The sequence below is a fragment of the Theropithecus gelada genome, chromosome 8, assembly GCF_003255815.1.
Source record: "Theropithecus gelada isolate Dixy chromosome 8, Tgel_1.0, whole genome shotgun sequence".
Classification (NCBI taxonomy): domain Eukaryota; kingdom Metazoa; phylum Chordata; class Mammalia; order Primates; family Cercopithecidae; genus Theropithecus; species Theropithecus gelada.
In genome coordinates this window covers 135,579,376-135,596,309 of record NC_037676.1, presented here as the reverse complement: position 1 = coordinate 135,596,309, position 16,934 = coordinate 135,579,376, and the positions used below count along the sequence as shown (strand labels likewise).

Below are 16,934 nucleotides of genomic sequence, written 5' to 3'. Positions count from 1 at the left end.
GCTCCTCTGGGGCGTCTCATGTGCAGTAGGGGTTGAGAATTGCTGGTTTCTTTGGCCAGATGAGAACATGCAGGCAATAGTTACAAACAGAGCAGCAGAGCAGGACAGTGCTAAGGTTGGAAAGGGTGTGTCTTGAAAGTTCAGGAAATCAGAATAGGAAGGGGTGAGAACCCTCCCATCTGGGTTTGTGGGGCAGGAGAGAAGAGCCTAGTGGGCAAGGTACAGTGAGTGTGCTTAGAACTGGGAAGATGAGGGGAAGGGGAGGCGCTGGGTGCTGGGCGGCGGTGGGCAAGATGGACGGGATTAAACCGCAGCGAGGATTTCAGCGAGAGCTTTCGCGACAAGGAAGGGTGAGAATGGGAGGGAACCTATCTGGCGAAAGGGAAGGCAGCTGCTGGGCAGGCAGCTGAATCCGGCTGGGGAGCCGAGCGGGTGAGACCCGGAGGAAGTGAAGGGAGTCGCTCAGGGCGCGGCGCTAGAAGAAACTCTGAGGCAGAGCTGGGGGGCCTCCGCCCACACGGAGACACAAGGAAGTCCACATGCACACGCACGAGCGCGCACATGAACACGCACAAGCACACAAACAACTCCTCCGGGCAGGGCATACGCACCCGCTGCACAGGCCGAGGACCCGGACTCGGAGGGGACTGCAGAGCCGACCCACAACCCGGGCCCCGATGCCCCTCCCGGCCGCGCCCCTACGAAGGCTTGCGCAACAGGCGGCGGCTCCAGTGGGCGCCCGCCGCGCCGCTGCCCCAGCCCAGCCCTACGCGCCCGGGAGGAGGGAGCGGGGAAGGGGTGTGTCCCGGCTGCGTGCGGGGACCGCGAGGGTCTGGGAGGGGCGAGGCGCGGGGGCGGGGCCGCGGTGCCTATAAAGTCGCCCTTCGCCGGGACGTAAACAAACCTCGTCTGGCTCACCGCTCGCGCTCAAGCTCGCCAGCTCACCCTCCGCCCTCGGCTTCCGCGGGGCGCTGCGCCGCCAGCCTCAGCACCGTCCTTTCTTTTCTCCCTCGCGTTAGGTAAGCCCGCGCCCTCTTCTCCCGGGCGCGACGCGGAGCAGAAAGGGGCCGCCCGTGCGATGCCGTTGGAGCGCCGGGACCGCCCTTTGTAGCCCCTCGGACCCCAGGAGTAAGCGCCCCGGAGCTGCAAGTGTGCGGCCACCCAGGGGCGCGGGCGCGAAGGGGCTTTGGGTGCAGACACCGCTGAAGTTGGGGGTGTTCAATTACGGAAAGGGAGGAAAAGAAAGATTCCCATTCATCTCCCCGCTAGCTGCGGATATGGGGTGATGAGACGGCCCGAAAACGCCAGGATAGCATTTCCTGGCTTCCTCTCCGAATCCCAGCTGGCGCCGTTGGCAGGGGTGCGCGCTGGACGTGGGTGCAGAAGGGACTAGGGGAGTGTGTGTGTGGGTGTGGGTGTGTGTGTTTGGGAACGGAGAGATTGAGCGCGAGTGTGTAGATGGGGATGGTAGAGGTGAGCGGCGCTGGCGAGGAGGCTGGAGAAGGGGGCGTGGGTGTGTCTGGCTCACAGACTGGGTCGGGAACGGGCGTAGATCCGAGAGGCTGGTGGCGCTTCAGTCCCGTAGCACACACAGGGCGGTGTGCGTGTGAGTGTAAACGTGTGTTGGGGGGAGGGTCCAGGGTGTGTCACAGTGCAGCACGCGAGTGGGAGCAAGTGTCTGTGAGCGCCGCTGGGCAGGGTGCGCCCCCGGAGGAACCCGCGATTGGAGCAGCGGCGGCGTGGGAGAAGTGGCCTGGGCGAGAGGGGTCTCGCGGACATTTGGCGGCCCCTGAGCTGGCTGGAGCTAGGAGTGGCGTCATTTTCGCCTCCGCCCACCCTCCCCGCTTTCCTCCCCTCCCCTGCCTCCGGTGCTGGCCGCTCCTGCTCTCCAAGGGGGGAGAACAGCTGGAATTACTCCGACGTTCCTGGGGGATCCGCCGCGGTCTCTGATTCAGCCTCGGGAGGAGATTCGGGCTGGGCGTGGGGAATGCGGCTGGTTCTGGGGGAAACACGCTGTCACGCCTCTGTCAAATTAGTAGCTGGAGCTGGAATTTAGTGGGTCGGTTCCTTACTCCCACCCCTCCCCCATACCTCCCTGCCTGTTGTCCCTGCTGTCCCTGGGGGTCCTGAACAGCACGCCTTTGTGGCTTGGAAGTGGGAGATGCCTGGCAGCGGGTGGGGGAGGCAGGGCCCTTGGTTATCTTATGCCCACCCAAGAACAACCCTTCCTCACGGACGCTGGGGACACTTCAGTTTGCTTGGTTTCTTTAAGCTACTGGGAAATATCTAAGATTCAGAGGTCAGCCAGTGGCCAGGCAGGAGGGCGGTAGACATCCTTATAATAGCCATCAGCTGCGCGGGACCTTCTCCTAAGCTGCATCAAATGAACATATCTAAATACAAACCCCCTGTTCTTGCTGCAGAAATGCAGTTTCAAGGTGAATTTTTCAGTCTAGACTCTTCCTGTTTAGAAATTCTGGCGTCCTTATTGAGTTTCACAAATGTGATTGAAATAAGCAAGGTGCAGTGGGGGCAAACCCCAGCGCCCGTCTTGGAAGGGCTGCTTTTTGGTGGGGAAGACAGGCACACAGCTGGAGACACAGACCGGTTCTGTGTGGTGTGTGTGGCGGCAGAGCCAGCCCCAGGCTGGGGTGGCACAAAGTGGGGGATGGAGGAAGGTGTAAGGGAGAGAGAGGGTTTCAGTGTGAATGGAAAACGGGGTGTTCTCCTGACCCGTGACTTCTTAGCTTTGCAGGACCGTGTCTCCCACGAGAATGTAAGCTGTATCTGGGCAAGGGGAAGGATTTGCCTGCCTCGCCCTGTAACCTGGCCCCTGGCCCAGTGCCTGGCAGGTGGGAGGAGTTGAAATATGCACATGGGATGAAGTGGATGGCTCTGGGTCTTCTGCCCCATTCTCTGTGAACCAGCAGGTTGAGTTTCAGGCAAGGTAATAGACTGTGCATGGGTGGAGGTGTTGGATTTGGCTTTTGAGGGACCCTGGAGTGTCTGAGTCTCTACTCCTGAAGAAGTTGTTTTGGAGCAACAAGGTTTGATCATTTGGAATGGAGTAAAAAATCTCACACAGGACCTAGTCCAACTTCTTCCCGTTTTACAGATGGAAAATGAGGCACAGCGATGGGGAGGGATGTGCGCAGGCCGAGCTGAGCTGGAGCTCAGCTTTGTGGTAGGCTCCTGGGTGGGACTGAAGGCAGTGGAAAGGGTTCCTGACAGGATTTTGCCTGCCTGCTATGGAGGGGCAAAAGGAAATTGCATCTTCACTGAGTTTCTGTCGAGGAAACTTTTGAGGCGAAAGGGGCAGAGTGGGATGATTTTTTTTAAAGTGTAAATCAGGTATTTTTGAGAGATTAGTAAAGCCAGCCTGAAGAGCAGGGGCGTAGAGGCTGCAGCCCCCTGAGTTGGCCTTTGACTGAATGGGGGCTGCCCCCCCATGACAGAAGACAGATTTCAACTGAGCTGAGGGCCCTCCCCCCGGGGTACATTGAAACCCACTGGCCTGAACTTGCCTTCACATGGCCCTGAAAGAAAGATGGCATTGTGTTTTTCTGATGGCCCAAAGCTGCAGTTCTTCCTTGGGACCCAACCCCAGAGAATCCCGTTCCAGACGTGACTCAAAGGCCCTGTCCTGGGAGAGAAAGCGTGATGACTCAGCATCTACGACTCAAGCAGAGTTCAGGTTTGACTCAGCCTGGAAGGAAGGCCAGGGAGGGACACGGCGTCCCTCTCCCTCCAGAACAGCCACTGTCTCCCTTCATCGGCCTTCATCCTCACAAGAACGCTGCCTGGACCGTATTGCTCCACTGAGTGGATGAGGCAACTGAGGCCAGGAGAGTTTCAGGATTTGCCTGTAGCCATATGGCTCAGGTGGGAGAGCCAGAGTTTGAACCCGGGCAGTTGGACTTCAGAGCCTTTGTTTTTTTTCCATGGCAACATGTTGGGGCGCCTGAAGAAATCGGGATCGAATGAAAGGGCAATCAGGAGCTCCATGCCTCAGTTTGCTTTTCTGTAAAATGAGAGTAACAGACATGGTGTCATCAGGATGTGTAACTATTAATCTGTGTAAACTGAGAACAGCACCCAGCATGTGGAAAACAGTGTGTAGGTGTTTGTTGTCAGGAACACCCACAGAAGACATTCTCAAGGCATCTTCTTGGCAAGCAGAGTCTGGGGCCCTTTGTCCTAAACCTACCCAAGGCTGTGAAAGTGCCTGCAAATGCTTGACCTAGGTTTTGCTTTTTGCTAAGCTTATGTAGGTTGCATAATAGTGTCGTGAGAACCTCTTCTGAAATGCACATTTCCATGCCCAGTCTCCTGCGATTCTGTCTCCATCAGGGGATACCTTATTGTTTCAAAGCTCCCTTGGCTGGGTTGGGAGTGGGGTATCCTGCAGGCAGCCAGAGTTGAGTACTTCTGCTCTGGAACTACAGGGGAGAGAAGAAAGGAAGGTGTGGCCATGCATGCCACTGTACCTTCAGGCCACCCTGTGTCTGCAGTGCCTGGGAATTAGTGCTCAGTAAATGGCTCTTCTTTGCTACAGTGCCTTGGAGGTTCAATGCATCACATCATCGAACTGAGGTAGAAGACATTCTTTCCACCTCTCAGGTCAGAACATTGAGGCTCAGGCTGGTGACTCTTGTGTCCAGAGTCCAGTGAGTGGGGTTCTGGCCAAGGTGAGCCTCCTGAGCCTTTTCCACACTCCAACATTGCCCTTGGAGGCTGCCCACACCCTCTGGGCCCACGTTTTGAGAATGAGTTTGATTTCCTGGATCCACCCCAGGCTGCTCTTCCTGCCTCTCTTGATGGCTGTGTGGTGGAAGGCCTGCGTGTCCACTTGGCTTTTTATCTTTCAACTTGGAGACAGAGGCAGGCTAGATAGCGGTCTTGGCTGAGAACTTGGCCCAGGCAGGTGCGCAGAAGGGCTGGGCACACTGAGGCCCCACAGGAAGGCAGTTGCAGAAGTAGAGGGCCATGAGTAGGTGCGAACGTGGAACCAAGTTCTCGGGGTGGGGGCCATGTGAAAAGAAACCTGGGCCCCCTCGGGTGGGGTATCAGCCCCAGCACTACAGAATGGGAATGGATTACACAATCGGGGCCATCACAGGTCTCTTTTTGACCCAGATCTTTGACTTTCCTACCTAACATTGTTTACAGACCTGCATACCCCCTGCCTGCCTGGGCTCCATCTCTGACCTTTTGAGTTCAGCCAGTGTTCCTGAACTGAGATGGTAGAATGTGAGGCTCCTTAACAGTCTGGGGGCCTTGAGTGCCCTCCCCAGCAGTTTAATCTTTCCTTTCTGTAAATCCGCGGGGGCCTTTCTGCAGGTATACATTTTAACTATGGATAGAGTTCTGTTTAAAGAGAGGTGGGTGGGGGCCCAGGTCTCCATCCTGTTCTCCTGTCTTCACCCTCAGCCCCACCCCCATGAAACCTAAGAAGGTTCTGAGTAGCCCTCTTCAAACGTGGATGTGAGCGGGCCATTTTAGAGTTGGGTCTGTGGCCTCTCTCAGCTGGGAATGCTTACCACCTCTCCCTCCTCCTTTTTAATTGTGGGACTCTCCTCCTTTCTCCAGAAAGGCCTCCTTGGCTGTCCCCTACTGGAGGGGAGGCTGGGTTGGGTCCCTCCTGGGACCTGCTCATGTTCCCCATGAAACCTGAGAGCCTGTCCTTAGTAGGTATTGTGTTAGTGGTGGTGAAAGGACACCTCCTTTGATTAAGGAAGTAACTTGGACCACCTTGCGTAGACAAGATCGGAGGACCATTCCGGAGGGTGGAAACTGCAAGACCATTCTGGAAAAGGATTCTGTTAGCGTGGCCAGCATCCCATCTCGGGACAAAGGGTTCTGTATGAGGGATCCATTTCCTCGTCCTCTGCTAACACTGGCTCCGTTTGTGTGATGTCCACAAATTATCTCAGACCATCCAGCGCAGCTCATGCCTGTCTCGCAGATTTCACAGAGTAATCCTCTAAGAAGACCAGTGTCCTCCTTTGGACTTCCAGTTATTCACCTCATCCCCTCAGATGGTCATCTTCTCTCTGCCAAACAAATTACTCGAACTGCCGAAACTCCACTGAGAATCTCCAGGAAGATCTCGGTTGTATTGCAGAAAAGAGGTGGGCCCTGACGAGATTCCTGACACCTTCCTCTTCCTGCTGTTGTGTTTGGGACACTCTCTCTCTCTCGGATCTCCCTGGTGCTGTGCTCAAGCTGAACACACACAAGTTCAGTGTCGCCTCCAGCCCCTCTGGACCCACACCCAGGGAGTGAATGCAGCTTTGGCTTGTTTGAGAGGGAGGCAGTGGGGTTCACCTTCTTAGTGATCCCTTATTCATTCCTTGAATATCAAACATCACTGATGCATCCTGGGTTTTAGGGTCCACGCAAAGCACGGGCCCTCGAGGAGTTCCTAGTGTGGTTTTATTCTCTGTGTGCCATTTGCACTGTTTCCTTGATTTTGATTGCTCTGATACATTTCCCTAACCTCTAAACTAGGGAACTTTCTTGAAGGTCCGATGAATCCACCCATATTGTTTGCTGAGTTGATTAGATAAGAAAGACAGTGCTTGAAGACTGCCAACTTCCTCACCCTCCCCAGGGCCTTGAGTTTCAAAAGGTCCAGAAAACACCAAGAGAGCCCATGAACTGCTTTGTAGCTTGACTTCAAAATCTGTTTTGGCAGAGAAATGACAAAGGAATGTATTCACAGTAAGGCAGGGCCATCCAGGGTCTGTCCAAGGTGGTTTTCCTTGAGGTTCAGGCAGAAATGGTGCTGTTCTGGGCAATTTTCTGGGGAAGCTGCTATAGCAAACAGTCATAGCACACATTGATTTTTTCCCCTGCTTTTAAAATCTGTTCTGTAAAGAGCCCAATGTGCTGGAGAGAACGCTAGCTTTCACGTGGCCTTGAAACCAGGCATGCTATGGAGGGTGGAATCTGGGCCAGTTGCTGTTGGTGACAATCGATGCTACACTTGTCAACAATTCCCGCCTGTCCTCCCTTTATCTGCTTCACTGAAGGCCTCCAGGGGACTGTTGTCTGCCCTCCCCCAAGGGGAGCGAGCGCCACACCTGCACCCACAGCAGACCAGTGAGATTTTCACCTTTCCCTCCGCAGGGAGGAATCTAGACCTGTGGCCTTTGGAAGTCAAGTGGGCCTTTGTGTTTGTTTTTGAGCCTCAGGTTACCCGTCTGGGAACTGGGTATAATACCCAAGCTCTCCTGGGGGAACCGTCTTGAGGAGCAAGTGAAACAGTGTGCTGAGTGAACGCTTTTCCAAAGCATTGAGTTGGCCATCTTAGGAAGGTGCTATGGGGGAGCAGAAAACAGAACCGTCTGGGTGTTGTGAAGGGAGAAAAGTTCAAGACGCTGGTTTTGCCAAGACGCTGGTTTTGCCAAAAGCTCAAACCTACTCATGGTGGCTCAGTGGCGGCTGCAGAGCGGAGGAGAGGCATGTGACTGTCCCAGCTGACCTCCACACGCTGAAAGCCTCACGGTCACAGGCAGCCCACCTTACAACGTTGCATCTGGGCCATGGGTGGTGGTAAGGACTATGGATATATTTAGGACAATGTTGAGGTCATTTCGGCGTTCCCTTTAAGGTTGCTTTAACCTGTGCCAGCTTGATGCTTGCTGGCTTGGGGCACAGATCTTAACCTCTTGGTGCCTCAGTTTCCTCATCTGTTAAATGGTGACATGCTGGCACCTCCCTCCTAGGGTTTCTGTGAGGCTTAAAGGAAGTACGGGGTTTAGAACCCAGTTAGTGCTGCAGATACTGTTCCTGGTGCTGTTTTTGTGGTGTGTCTGTGTAGGGTTATATTGTTGCCTTCCTGTGGCTGCTCTTCGTGGCGGGTGGAACCTGGAACTTCTAGAACAGATCATGGATGTTTCTCTGCTGGATACCCCTTCAGCCTCACCCTGTGGGAGTTCTGGGGGCCCAAGAGAGTTTGCTCAAGAGGGTGTGCAGATGGGTGGCAGAGCTGGGGCAAGGCTCTAGTCTTAACAGACAGGAGTCTGAGGCCGGCAGAAGTGGGGGCCTTGGTCCAAGGTGCAGGGCTAATCTGGCCAGAACTGAGCCCAGCAGGGCCTTGGTAAGACCCCGTGGCCCTTTTGTCTTTGTGAAGCACCTTCCTGCCTGGGTTTCCGTTTGCCTATAAGTTTGTTGTGGACAGCGTGATCTCCATAGACATACACTGTGCCTACTTTACAGATGGAGAAACCAAGGCCCAGAGAGGAAGTGACTTGCTCAGAGTCATGGAATAGGAAGGTGGCAGGGTCCCCATGCCCTGATTCCTAGGCCAGCGTTCCTGCTGCCCCACTCAGGTTTTTGGGAATCACAGGCTCTGTGTGTCCCCTCAGTCCCCCAGGAGCTATTGAACAGTTCTCAAGTGGCTTCAGATTACCCAAGACGCCTGTGCCCACTGCCCCCCCAGGCCCCAGGGTCACGGGTCATGTTCTTTTGTTCCTCAGACAGATCCTAGCCTTGACTTTGCCTGGAACCTGTGATCCAGCTCTCCACTGACTCTCCTGGGTCTGCTGGACCGGAAAGATATTTGTGTGGCCCCTCTTGGGCCCTCGTTACTCATTGACAGACAGTGCTGGTGGAGAGGAGGGCCCTAGTGGTGGTGCACTGGGCCTGATAATCAGAAACCTTGGTGGCAATTTGCTGAACATTTTCTGTGTGTCCCTCTCCTTACTGGGACTCTAGGACTGAAACCCAGGTCGCGTCCTCACAGATGTCCTGACATCTCCAAGGCAACCCTGAAAGGAAAGTATGCTGATGAATTAAGCAGCTGTTTGCCAGGTTCTCCCCGCCACTCTTGAATTTAAGCCGCACTGCTGATCCTTGGGAGCAGGAGTTAGCATACCCACGGACAGACTAGCAAACTGAGGCAAAGAGATTAGATAGCCAGGCATGGTGGCCTATGCCTGTAATCTCAGCTACTCAGGAGGCTGAAATAGGAGGATCACTTGAACCCAGGAGTTCGAGACCAGTCTGGGCAACATAGCAAGACCCTGTCTCTCTAAAAAACAAAAAGAAGAATACATTTTTAAAAAGAGATTCGATAAATTATGCAGGATCACAGAGCTAATAAATGGTAACACCAGCATCTGACCGGCAAGCCTTCCCCCAGCTCCTGGCTACCTTTCACTTCTCTGGTCTTCTTGGAATTCCTCCCAGGCAGGTGGATGGGAAAGGAAGAAGTGGAGATACAAGTCAGGCTGGCAGCTGGTGCTGTGACCTGGAGCCCTGTTTTTGGCGCTAAGCTGGGTTTTAGCTGAAGGAGACCTGCTGGAGGGGTGTCCTCTGTGCTTCTTAGGGAGGAAAGATGGCCTTGGAGATGGAGACACGGTTTGTCAGTCCCAAGCCACTCCAAAGGCAGGGCAGGTGGGCTAGGAGTCAGCCCTGGGTCCCCCGCTGTGCTGCGTGTGGCCCGGCCCTGCCCTGCCACCCCGCCTGTTAGAGGACCACTTAGATGCTTTCTAGTGGGCCCCAATGTGCTGTGATTAGGACTTTGCACGAGGCAGAGGGAAGGGGTAGGGACTGGAGTCCAGCAAGGACCTCAAGCCCAGGGACAGGCTCCACCTGCCACACCTGCTAAGCCATGAGGGCCTCAGGTGCCTGGCGGGAGGGAGCAGGAGTGGAGGCACCAGCCTGAGCCCCCAAACCAGGTCACGTATCACCTGCCATTTCCTGCTGGTAGAAGGAGATCACAGACACCAGAAGTCAGCGTCTTCTGCCAGAACTGGGTCCTTCCGTGATTCTCAGGTGGTGACTTTGAATCCCAGAACAAGTGTTTTGGGGAGAGCGGAGTGAAGGAAGGCTGTGAACATCGGATCTGGCTCCGCTCCAGCCCCTGTGCTGCAGCCAGCGGGGTGAGCTCAGGACAGCGGCAGCCGCTTGGGCCCAGCCTCCTCCTCCGTGAATGAAGGTGGTGGGGGGTGCGTGTGTGCGTGTGAGTGCGCGTGAGTATAAATGACTGTGAATGTGAGAACCCATGAAAGTGAGAGTGTCTCAGTGTGTGAGAGTGTGTGAGTGTGTGAGAATGAGTGTGTGAGAATGTATGTGTGACTATAAGTGTGTGAGTGTGAGAATGAGTGTGAGAAGGAAAGTTTGCAAGTGTGTCAGGGTGAGAGGATGTGTGAGTGCATTTGAGAGTGTGTGTGTGTGTGCGTGCACTAGATTAAATAAGAATGCATCCAACTGACATTTTCTGGATACTGTTACCTACTAGGAATTACTAAAATCAGCTGTTCCAAAGGAAGGTGGATGTCACACCAGGGGACATTTAGCAACGTTTGCAGATTCTTTTGCTGGTCACAGCTTGGGGTGTATGCTGTGGGCATGTGGTGGGCAGAGGCCAGGGATGCTGCTGAGCCTCTTCCCATGCTCAGGGCAGCCCCTAAGGCAGAGGCTGCTTGCGGGGCCCAAATGTCAGCAGTGCTGAGCTGAGGATCTCTGTCCAGGAGGCACAGATACTGTCCTGGATGCTGTCCAGACAGCATCCGCTCTGCCCTCCAGGGGGACAGACAGGACAGTGGACACAGCCCAGACGCAGCCTGATGAGTGAGCCCGAGGGAGCGCCTGTCCCCTCAGGACTGTGAGCTCCGTGGGGGTGGGAGCTGGGTCTGTTAGCTCATGATCCCCACCTGGGTCCCATAGCCGGTCTCATCACCAGAGCTGGTGTTAGTTTTGTTCTGAGCTCCATGTTGGGCACATAGAACCTAGTGTAGGAAGAAACCTCTGAATAAATCCTGAGTTTTCCAACCTGCTTCCCAGAACTCAGATGTTGTTTGAGGGCCAGCCTGGTGGCATGGGGGCTGGTGGGGGCAGATTGTAGAGAGCCAAGTCCCAGGTGGAGTGGGGTTCAGGCCCCTTTTCCTGGCTTCAGCCGAAGCACCTTGGCTTTTTAAATATTTAAATATTTATTTTTTTAACATTTTAAAATGTTGAACTTCCTTACATGATTTCCTTTGGACAAAAGCTCCTGCAAATAAAGTTTGAAAAGTTTTTTGGTTGAGGCTTCAGGGACAAGGTAAGGGCTGCTTGACGGGCCCAACTTGGGAGAACTGAGGTGAGGGAGCCACTCTCCTCCTGCCCGGGTGGTGGACCGCCAGCAGCTGGCTGGGTCACCCCGCAGAAAGCACCTTCTGCAGTCCTTGGTTCATGCGGCCTTGGTATTGCAGGGCGCGGCCAACATGCAGGCTGCCTTCAGGTCTGCAGCCCCCACAGTCCCCCCAGAATAGTGCAAAGCTTTATCTAGTCTCCCCGCAGACTTCAGAGTCTAGGACGCTTCCTAAATGGTTCAAAATCAATGGAATCATTTGGGGGACAATAAATAATGTCACCAGACATTGCCAAATGTCCCCTGGGAGATAAAATCCCCCCTAGTTTAGATATGTCTTGTGATCATCCTCGGCAGTTTTATCTCTAGACTTCCCAAAGGCCTTTAGCACTGAGGGGGTTGGGTCAGAGAAGGCCCCACCAGCTCAAAAAAGCAGATGCTCAAGAACTTGATATTTCTAGGAGACACAGCGATTTTTCAGCCCCTTGCCTCTTGTGGTCTGGGAAGCTAAGCTGTAGGAAGGAAAAAGGTGCCGGGTAGCGTGAAGAGGTTTCACCAGATAGAGGAAACGGGGAAGGTGGACATTTCTCTCTTGTGTGTTCTGGAGAAGGAGAGAGCTGGTGGAGGCTGACACCATATCCTAGTGTGATCATGGTTTCTGGAAGCCAAAGAGAACTGACAAAACTGGACTGAACCACAGCGTTTGTTGAGTCCTTTTAAATGTAGAATTTGTTTTCCAGACATTGCACTCTTGGGGTTTAGCGAGAATTTAAAAGTGAATTTTACTGAAAGCATGGCTGTTGAGCTACATTGCTCATTTATTGAGAGAGGGAGTTGCAGCCTGACTGTGCCTAGGAGAGTCTCTCATGCTGGGAGCTAGAGGTAGAGAAAAGAACAAGCTACCTGCTTGATGAAGCTCACAGATAGGACTGCTTGAACCCACCTGGGGGGACAGTGAGAGCCCCCTGACTTCACCCTGGCGTGCTTTGCTGAGCAGGGTATGCTAAGAAGCTCCTGTGACGTGAGAAGTCCTTTCAGTCTCAGAATGAGGGATGGCATTGGCAGGGCCCTGGGTTTCTGGAAGGCTCCCTAGGCTGTGTAGGCGAGGTGTCCCACAGGCCAGGGTCTTGGGACCACAAACCTGCTGAATTAGCAAGGCTAACAGACCCGGGCCTTTCATGCCTCCTGCCTCCAAGCTGGCAGCTGCCCAGGAATGCCACAAATATAAAACCGACTTTGTTTTCAGAATGTTCTGGAGCATAGACTCCAAAGTCTGTATAAAGGCATTCTTGTGGGGCTGGTTATCTACTGGGGAAAATCATGCTGGGGCCCCAGACCAGAGCACCCCAGTGGAGAGCGGGATCCGCCCATGGAATGCCATGTGTTGGCACAAGGGATGGATCCGGGGTGGATTCAGGGTGGCCCGCACTTGCCGGCTGACCTCTAAGAGGTGTTTCACCAGGTTCTTGGGAATTCCTGGGTCTTCAGAGGAGCCCTAGGCAGGAATTTCAGAGACTTGCATTCTCTCTACCATTGCATCCAAGGGGCCTTGGGCAGTGCGGGGTCCAGGTTCCCACTCTGAAGCTGGCAGTGTGAGGGCTTTGGTCAGGCTGGTTCTCATGGCCTTTTCCATTCAGAAAGTCTGGATCTGTGAACCAGGTGGGTGGCCTGGGCTCTTCCCTCTTGTCACTTACTCCTTCACCCCCAGTCCTCTGATGCTGTCTGTAATACTTGACCTTATTCTGCATTTTTTATGCTTCACCCCAGGGATTGGTGGGCATTTAATTTTTCTAACTTGACTACTGATCTATAGGAATACATGCTTATGCTTCTGGTTTCTAGATTCAGCTCTTGGAAGTATGATTAATAGATATCACCACCTGCCCGAGCCATGCACCCCAGGGAGTCAATGGCAGCATTCTGAGTGTTCCTGGGCTCTGCTTCAGTCTGGTTTTGCAGCCCACAGTTCTGCACCTGCCCTGTGTTAGAGCACAGGTAACTGTGCTCATCTGGCCCATTCCTTGCTTTGGTCCAGGAAGTGCTTTTTGCCTTGGAGGTCCTTTTTCTGACAAAACTGTACTATGTGTTCAAGTGCCTGCCAAACTCCTTGGATTAAGGTTCTCCTCTGCCCTCTTCCCTTTTAGCAGGTAGCTGAGAGTCCTGCACCATGGGGTGTGTATGTGTGTGTGTGCGTGCACACGCGTGTGCCTGTGTGTCTCTGCGTCTGCGTCACCAGCCTTCTGTGAGGGCTAACTGTGAGGCTGAAGCTTGTACTATGCCTGTACATGGTAAGCATTGTATGAGCTTGTGTTCCCGTTTCATTGTCACTTGGGCTGCCTGACTTTGGGATGAGCAATGCAGGTCCCCGTCTAGAATGCAGTGAGCTGCGTCCTGGGTATGGTGGGTGGGCCTGAACTCGGTATGGGGACCTGTTTGTGAGCCTGATCCATCCATTTCTTTGGGAGGGTAGTGTCTGTGAGCCTCAGTATCCTCTCCCAGGAAATCCACTGCCTTAGGCCCAGTGGAAAGACTGAGTTGGGTCCATGGGCCGTGTGTACAAGGCGCCTCCTGATCCCCTGCAGTGCATCACAAGGGAGGTGAAGCTGCTGGGCCGAGCACAGGCCTGGCCTTCTCGCCATTGGTCTTGGATTTGCTTCCTTTGGGAAACCTCTCTGCAGGAAGTGTTGACCTTTTGGCCTTTGTCTCTTTGCAGGCAGGTGACAGCAGGGACATGTCTCGGGAGATGCAGGACGTAGACCTCGCTGAGGTGAAGCCCTTGGTGGAGAAAGGAGAGGTGAGTGGAGATCTTCCTGGCTACCCCATCACAGGCACATGTGCACATAGACACACACAGGCACACCGGAGCTCACACTCGCACTTATGGGCATGGAAACACTGCAGAAATACTTACATGTATGCAACATACAAACATGCTGCACACACATGTACACAGCATACACACACATGCATACACACATAACACATGTGTCCACTGCTTCCTTGAAATGCACAGTTGTGAGAGGCTCTGGTTCAAGTCCCATAGGATTGGGGGCTGGGCCCCTTGCCCACTTCTCTGGGCCTTTCTACTGTCATTTGTAATGTGAGGGCATCGAACCAGAGGTTCTCTCAGCTTTCCCGTCTCTAACATTCTGGGATTATAGAACATGCAACATGGGGCCCAGTTGCCCATGAGGACTGCCTGCCTGAGCTCTGATTAAAGCTGCATACCCTGGGGCCACACCGTCTGGGCTTAAATCCCAGCTGTGACACTTTGCAGCTTGGTGTCTACTTGCAAACCTCTCAGTCTCTTCATGTTCTAGTTCTTCATCTGTAAAATGGTGACATTAGGACTTACCTCTTGGGGCCAAGTGAGGATGGAGTGACCTAATTCATAGGCTGAGGCGGGAAGATCACTTGAGGCCAGGAGTTCGAGACCAGCCTGGCCAACATGGTGAAACCCCGTCTCTACTAAAAGTATAAAACTTAGCCAGGAGTGGTGGTGTGCACCTGTAATCCCCGCTACTTGGGAGGCTGAGGCAGGAGAATTGCTTGAACCCAGGAGGCAGAATTTTGCAATAGAGGAGATGGGCAATGCATAGTCGCTTTTTCATTTGCTATTATTATCTTTTTGGGCACACCTCTTCTGTCAACAGAGCCCTTCCTGTTGGAAACAGAGGCCCCTGTCCTATAGGCTGGGCTGGCAGGGCCCATCCTGGGCTGATGGTTCTGATGATGAATGAACCTTTACATTTGCACAGTTGACATTGTAGCTTCAAAACATGTTCACATCCCAATTCTCACTGAGCCTCATAACTACCTCTGATGATATGTCTTTTTAAAAATGTGGAAGCTTTGGTCCAAAAGTGAAGTTAGTCTAAAGCCAACTAAATGCTTTTAAAAATGATAATTACCATTCACTAACCACATCCTGCATGCCTGCTTCTCTGCCAACCGTATTTCAGCTTTGGTTCATGCAGGTCCCAGGTTCTGTGATTGTACTCATTTTGTAGAGGAGGAAGTTGAGTCTTAGGGAGGTTAATTTGTCTGCTTTGCATAGTTACAAAGTGTGGGACATGGTATCAAACCCAGGCCAGCTGACGTTGGTGAAAAGACTGTTCATTTAATTTCCTTATGACTCTACATGTGACTGATTTGTTTTAGGTTCATAATTTCATAGACTTTTCTTTAAAAATGTGTGAGGCAACTATCTCTTTTCACCTTTTGCTGATTAAAAGAAAAAACAACACAAAAAACTGATCCTAGACAGGAAGGGGATTGGCCAAGTTCATTCAGATAGCTGGTACAACTAGAATTCGGAACCAAGCCTGGGGAAGCTACAGAATACTTGCTTATCATTCCACCCTAGGGGTCTGCAAATCTTTTCTGCAAAGGGTCAGATAGTAAATATCTTAGACACTGAAGGCCACATGATCTCTGTTGCAACCAGTCAACTTTGCCATTATAGCATGAAAGCAGCCATAGACAGTATGTTAGTGAATGTACTTGCTGTGTTCCAGTAAAAATTTAAAACATTGGGTGAGGCAGATTGCAGTGTGCCAACCGCTGCTGTATACTGTGCAGGTTCTAAATCCATGTCCTCTTAACTCTGGGTCTGTGACATAGTCTTCTGAAACAATCAAACAAAAACTTCTAGGTAGAACAAATACATATCACCGTATTCTTATTTCTACCTTTTAAAAAAGCCCTGTGAAAATAGTATCCCACACTTTCCTTTATTCACTTAACATTTCTGGGAGCTCTTTTCAACATCAGTCCACAATCCACTTGCTTTTCTCTTTTTAGGTGCATAGTATTCTACCTCATGTATTTGCCCAGTGCCCAGTATGTGAACACCTGTGTCTTTCCAGCCTTTTGCTATTACAAACAGCGCTGCAAGAAATTCGCACCCTTGTATCTTTCATGTGTGTCATTCCATACATGTGCAGATACAGTCCTAGAAAAAAGTTCTCAGAAGTGACATCGTTGGGTCCAAGGGTGAATGCATTTAAAACAATATTTTTTATTTATTTCAGGCAGCCTACTGGAATCCTTACAACATTTTATGTATGAAACATGTCTCTAAGAGCTTATCCACTCAGGGTTACATGCTAGTGCATCTCTCAGTGAATATTTACCCTTTCTTTCAAGGTTTAGATGGAAATAAATTCCTTTCGTTTCCTTAGATTGACTCAGCAAAGTGTTTAGAGTTAGGCTGAACTATTGGGAAGTTCTTCCTTGTGTCTGTCCGCAATCTGGATTGCCACTGCACTCTGCTGACATTTTGAAGTTTGGTGCTTGTTGTACAGAATGGCTTTCTCCATTCTTTCCCACCAGTACACACTCATGTGCACATATACACACACAGTGCAATGGTATAGGTGCCAGCCACGTTTGCTTCCACTTCAATTTACCCAGAGTCCCTGATGTTCTTGCCCACAGCCCAGGGGATGTGGAGCTATTTGAATCCCCAGCACGAGGGCCTGTGTTGTCATCTAGTCTTCCAATCCGTGCCATCTAATGGGGGCTCCATTCCATCATCCTGTTCCCCTCATCACTTTTGCATTTTCCTCTGCTGAGCTGTCTTCTTTTCTGGAGGTTTGTGGTGGGTGAGGCTGGGGCTCAGTTTTCACAGAGTGTTGGGACTCCGTCTCTGTGTCAGGAGGAGGAAAACATGCCAGCAACATCTGTTAGAAATGTTGGCCAACCAAGACTCCAGTTGGTCCTGCGAGTCACACTTTCACCAGGCCAGAGGAGACATGGGGCTTTTCTCTGTCTTCCTGGGCCTGTCCTGCCATGGACTATCTGGTAAAAGATAGAATTTGGGCTGAAACTCAGAGTTGTTTTTTTTTTTTTT

General features: G+C 52.4%; 1 protein-coding gene across 4 annotated transcripts in view; it reads left to right on the top strand.

Annotated features, from left to right (window-relative positions):
• Window positions 1–848: 848 nt before the first annotated feature.
• NDRG1 (N-myc downstream regulated 1) overlaps window positions 849–16,934 on the top strand; it is a 60,368-nt gene continuing 44,282 nt past the window's right edge. For 2 of the 4 annotated variants that reach the window (XM_025395283.1, XM_025395280.1), the window contains exons 1-2: window positions 849–1,019; window positions 13,794–13,874. Coding sequence is in view for 2 of the 4 variants with exons in the window: in XM_025395280.1 (XP_025251065.1) it covers window positions 13,812–13,874 (63 nt within the window). In the remaining 2 variants the exon portion in view is untranslated. Of the gene's footprint in view, window positions 1,020–1,066; window positions 1,150–13,793; window positions 13,875–16,934 lie in introns of those variants that run through there. The other 2 variants (XM_025395281.1, XM_025395282.1) reach the window with 2 other exon arrangements.